The 5,811-nt window shown below is 41.5% G+C and overlaps 1 protein-coding gene across 1 annotated transcript in view; it reads left to right on the forward strand.

The window, feature by feature from the left end:
* Nucleotides 1-2,518, forward strand: part of EBNA1BP2 (EBNA1 binding protein 2) — an 8,783-nt gene extending 6,265 nt beyond the window's left edge. The window contains exons 8-9 of the mRNA XM_017541745.1: nt 2,026-2,188; nt 2,338-2,518. Of these exons, the coding sequence (XP_017397234.1) occupies nt 2,026-2,188; nt 2,338-2,388 (214 nt within the window). The 3' untranslated portion in view covers nt 2,389-2,518. The remainder of the gene's footprint in view (nt 1-2,025; nt 2,189-2,337) is intronic.
* Nucleotides 2,519-5,811: the final 3,293 nt, after the last annotated feature.

The following is a 5,811-nucleotide window of genomic DNA, read 5'->3' on the forward strand; positions in this document are numbered from 1 at the left end:
TTTTAGACAGAGTCTAATTCTGTCACCCGTGCTGCAGTGCAGTGGTACAATCTTGGCTCACTGCAACCTCCGCCACCTGGGTTTAAGTGATTCTTGTGCCTCAGCCTCCCGAGTATCAGGGACTGCAGGTGCCCACCACCACATCCAGCTAATTTTTGTATTTTTAGTAGAGATGGGATTTCACCGCATTGGCCAGGCTGGTCTTGAACTCCTGGGCTCAAGTGATTCGCCCACCTCAGCCTCCCAAAGTGCTGAGATTATAGGCGTGACCAGTGCACCCAGCCTAAGAAGGTACATTTAAGTATGTGGCACCCATTAAGTGAATGCTGAGTAAAAGTTGATTCCCCATCACACAGTGTGATGGTTGAGAGTTCAGGCCTAGGACTCAGACCCTGGCTCTGCCACTCAGTAGTGGGGCAGTTTTGAACAAGTTACCATACCTTTCTAAGTGCTAATTGCCTCATCTGCTAAGTTGAGGAAAGAGTATCTGCCTCATAGTATGAAGATTAAAAGAAGAATGCAGGCTCTTCAGTGTTTTGCATACCTAGATACCAGGTCTAGGGGAAATGATCACTTCCGTGTAAGATAGTAAGTGCTATGATAGAGGCATTTGGGGAGTAGTGTTGAGGCAGCTTTTAGAAATACCTTACATGGGCTGGGCACGGTGTCTCATGCCTCTAATGCCAGCACTTTGGGAGTCTGAGGTGGGCAGATCACCTGAGGTCAGGAGTTGGAGACCAGCTTGGTCAATATAGCGAAACCCTGTCTGTACTAAAAATTCAAAAAATTAGCCATGTGTGTGGTGGGTGCTTGTTATCTCAGCTACTAAGGAGGCTAAGGCAGGAGAATCGCTTGAACCCAGGAGGAGAAGGTTGCAGTGAGCCAAGATCACGCCATTTCACACTCTAGCCTGGGCAATAAGAGCGAAACTCTGCCAAAAAAAAAAAAAAAAAATACCTGACAGGGTCTGGAGATGGATTTCTGGAGGAGGGGTTGACTTGAGCATTGCCTGAAGCATGAGTAAGAATTAACCACGAGAACAGGAGAGAAGCTGGGTTTGGGAAGAAGAAAGAGCTACAAAGAGCAAAGCCATGGAGATGTGAAACCTCAGGGTTTTGTGAGGAACAGTAAGTCCTTGGTGTCACTGGGAATACAGAGCAAGGCACGGAGGGGTGCGATGTGGCTGGGGAGACCTGGGCTGTTCGTTTGCCTTGTTGAGGAACTTGGGGTTTGTCCAGAAGGCAGTGGGGAGACTAGGTTATAGGTTGTACTGACAATAATGAGCAGGTCATAATCATGTTTTTAAAAAGATTACAGTGGATTTTGTATAAGTGATGGACTTGAGGGAAGCTGGGAAATTGACAAGGAGACAAGTCCAGATGTGCAATGATAATAAACTGAAAGTGGCAACTGAGGGAGAAGAGAAGATGGATTGCAGAAACATTTAAGAGGTGAAATGAGCAGGACTCAGTAATTGAATTGGGTATAAAGAGAGAGAAGAACCAAGGCAGACTCCCACATGTTAGCCTGTGTGTCTGGGTTGGCAGGAGCTGTGCCAGCCTCCAGTGAGCGCGTATGTACAGGAAGTAGAGCCAGTCCAGGAGATGATGTGAATTTGGAGATGCTGAATTTGAGATCCCTATTGGATGACCTGTATTACATTTGAATGTTAACTGCATATATTTACCCTTAAGAGGAATAGACACAACTGAGGCTGATTTAACAAGATTTAGTTAAAATAGAAAGCTTTCCAAAGACAGTAGGAAGCCACGTGATATATGTGGAGCCTTCCCTGCTTCTTGCTTTATTTTCCTGCCCTGGTGGTTAGAACTGTAAATAGATGAGCTAGATGAGTTTATCTCGAGAGGCTATGGCATAGGATTGTGGGGCCAAGGATGAGATTCTGGGTCACAGTAGTGCCTAAGGGGCTTTGCTCATAGAAAGGAAACTAAAAGCATTGCTGGGCCATCAGATTCATCAGACTTAACAGTGCTGCGGGTGATGTCTAGGACCATTCTTTTCCAGGCCCAGTGCTAAACGACGGTATAAAAACCAGAAGTTTGGTTTTGGTGGAAAGAAGAAAGGCTCAAAGTGGAACACTCGGGAGAGCTATGATGATGTATCTAGCTTCCGGGCCAAGACGGCCCATGGCAGAGGCCTCAAGAGGCCTGGCAAGAAAGGATCAAATGTAAGTGAGCCCAGGTGCCTGGGTGAGGAGCAGGCTCAGCCTCCCCGTCCCACTTCCAGCCCTCCCCCTCCCTTCTCTTCTGTTCATCCTCACCCTCAGGCAGAAGGCAAGCTGCTGTGTGACCAGATGTGGTATTTCTTTTTCTGTAGAAGAGACCTGGAAAACGAACAAGAGAGAAGATGAAGAACAGAACGCACTGAACAGCATCTTTGAATACAAAGAACCAAGAAAAAGGAATGAAGACTTTGCAATTTCACAACACACTTTCATCCCTTCTGTTGGTATCATATTGTAAACATTTCTTTCAATAAACTAAAAAAAAATATTAAATGAACACATGTGTTTGGTAAAATAGTCCAGACTAAAAGATTTAGAAGTTACTTTGCATATTAAATGACACTGCTATCTATTTAGACATTGAGTTCAAATTGCCTTCATTTTATGATAAATGATGAGTTAACTGACACCTCCCTCATTTCCTTTGCCTCATCCTTCTAAATAGTTATATTACAATCAGTCCCTGTAGAGCTCAATACATTGTGGAAAGATTTCCTTTGTGGTACAGCTTTTGGTTTTTCCTCCAGTTAACCTTCACCTTGCATTCTTCTGCTTGCCTAATCTTCCTTCTATATTCTTATATTCTCCGTTCTTTCCAGATGCTTTGTCATTTTACCCACTGTATAATTTTTCTCCTATAACCTAGATATGCCACACAACTGTCACCTTTTTTCTAGACCTTCTAAGTTGGCATCATTATTTCCAGAATCCCATATTTTCCCATCTTGGCATATGCCTTCTTTTTCTGTGTACCATTTTTTAGTATCTTACTAAGAAAGGGAAGATGAGAGGTAAACTTTTTATCTCCTTGCATTTCTGAAATTGCCTTTAATTTGGCTGATAGGAATTTCCTCCTTAGAATTTTGCAGGCACTGTTTCTAAGTTTTTATCAGTTCTACTTTGGGGGAGAGAGATTTCTTTGTTTTTTAAAATCTTTTTTTTTTTTTTAATTTTATTTTATTGGAGACATAGTCTTACTCCATCGTCCAGGCTGGAATACAGTGACACAATCTTGGCTCGCTAGAACCTCCACTTCCTGGGTTCAAGTGATTCTGCCTCAGCCTCTTGAGTAGCTGGGATTACAGGCATGTGCCACCGTGCCCGGCTAATTTTTGTATTTTTAGTAGCGACAGGGTTTCGCCATGTTGGCCAGGCTTGTCTTGAACTTCTGAGCTCAACTGATCCACCTGCCTCTGCCTCCCAAAGTGCTGGGATTACAGGTATGAGCCACTGTGCCCAGCCTGCAGTCATTTTATTGAATATATATTTTAGCTTTCATTTATCCCCCAGGAGTTCCTTATTCTCTAATTGGTCATTTTTCCTATTTTACTTATTGTCCAGATGCAGTATCTTATATCTCTTAGGATATGATTACAGTTTTAATTTTTTGATAAAGTTTCCCTCTGTTTCTGCAGCCCATGCATTTTGATCTCCCCTTTCCCATGTTTGAACAGTAGAGTATTGTAAAAGTTAAGAAGCGTGGATTCTGGGGCCTGGCTCTGTTGCTTACTTGCTGTTTGACCGTAGGGATTTTAATATTTATTTGCTTTGTCATCTCTGGCATAATGTATCTACTTCATTGGGTTTCCATTAGCATTAAGTGAATCAATGTAAGACACTTAGAACATTGCCTGCCATATAATTAGAACATAACATGGTCTAATAATCTTATAATCCTCTCATATTCCTTTGATTAGGGTTATCTTGCTGGGGTTTCTTAATATCTGGCGAGCCTTGGTTGTTCCTATTTGAGAAGTACCAGCATTGGCGAAAGCTCTGCATAGGTGTTACGTTGTGTAGGCAGGCCATATTAATTGTTGGGCTTTACTCTGTGTTGATAGGGTGGTAAGCCATTTTACCTGCCCATTCTCTCTCCATTCCAGTTTAGAAACCATACTTTATTTTTAAGGTAGTTAGAAATCCCTGAGAGCCATATAGTATCTTAAGCAGAAAGGACAACTTAGTTTCACATTTTCTTCTTGTAGCATTATTGGCACATAAAAAGGATATTTCTGGATTCATATGCTAAGATTGTGATGTAGAACAAAGAGAATAACATGTTATTCATTTCGCACACTCACAGCAAAGTGTGTAGTTGCGTGGCTTTTTTGTCTTTAGCAATAAACTGATAGGCATTTTACAGAAGTAGATACCCGAGAGGGAATTGACCGCCAAGGATGAATATATACCAAAGAAACAAAATGATAGGGCACAGTGGCTCACGCTTGTAATCCCAGCACTTTGGGAGGCCAGTTAAGCCCAGGAGTTTGAGACCAGCCTAGGCAGCACAGTGAAATCTCTCTACTAAAACTTTATAAAACTTGGCTGGGCGTTGGTGGTACACGCTTGTAGTCCAAGCTACTGGGGAGGCTGAGGTGGGAGAATCTCTTGAGCATGGGAGTTTGAGGCTGCAATGAGCCACGTTTGGCTCTGCGCTCCAGCCTGGGTGATAGAGTGAGAACCTGTCTTAAAAAAAAAAAAAATTTTTTTTTAAATTGTAAGGCAGGAAGTAAAATTTGAGTGCAATGGAAATGGAATTGTAGGTGAAATAGCTGATGTTGGACTGTGAATGCTGTTGCCATTCTAGAGACTAGATATGTAGCCAGGTAAACCTTGTGTAGGCAAACTTACAAATGAGGAAAGAGATGGAAAGGATGAAGATGTCTCCAGGGAGTGACACTAATGAAAAACTTCACATTAAAAGGACTCTTGGAGATGTCTAATGACATTGAAAGATCAAGTGATAAAATGCTGAAACCGAATCCAAACTTAGAAAGGAGTAAAGACAATTTGCCAAGGAATAGAAAAGATGCTTGTTCTATATCATAAGTTAGAGAAGGAGAAAAAGAAGCATGTTTTTTCATTCAGAAATAAAACACTTGATTCTCAATGTTTCTACTGTTTTAGTCTACTAAATATTAGTATTTTTTGTTATGCATTGAACAGGGTTTTTAATACTTTCACACAATTTTTTTCGTTGTTCAGTTTTTGTTTCTAAGGCTTAAAGATTCCTCTTTAAAAGGACTTTTGGACATGTTGTTTTTTAAAGGTCACAGAACAATTGTAATTTTCCCCCAACGATTATTAAGGTCACTTTGCATAGTTTCAGCAAGCAGGACATTTTTGTGGTCCTGCACCACTGTGCAAAGTGAAGACTGACTACATACACTTTTTTAGATGAGTGTACAAAGTAACAGCTTTCTCTTTTTTGGGCAGAGTTGCGAAGAAGATGAAAGCAGAAAATGAGGTTGCTCGCTTTGCAGGAGCAGGGCTGCAGAAGCATATTGATTGCTTTCAGAGCACAACCTTGTGATGAAAACATTCAGGCATTTAATCTATTTTATAATTTATTCCAGATCATAAAACTAGACTCCCTTTCTGCATATCAACGAATCCACTTTTTAAAAAAAAAAAAATTATTTTTATTTTTTATTTTTTTTAAAGACAGGGTTTCACCATGTTGGTCAGGCTGGTCTTGAGGCAGGTGATCCACCCGCCTTGGCCTCCAAAGTGCTTGGATTACAGGCGTGAGCCACCATGCCCGGCCTCAACGAATCCACTTTTTA

The sequence above is a fragment of the Cebus imitator genome, unplaced genomic scaffold, assembly GCF_001604975.1.
Source record: "Cebus imitator isolate Cc_AM_T3 unplaced genomic scaffold, Cebus_imitator-1.0 Scaffold136, whole genome shotgun sequence".
Classification (NCBI taxonomy): Eukaryota; Metazoa; Chordata; class Mammalia; order Primates; family Cebidae; genus Cebus; species Cebus imitator.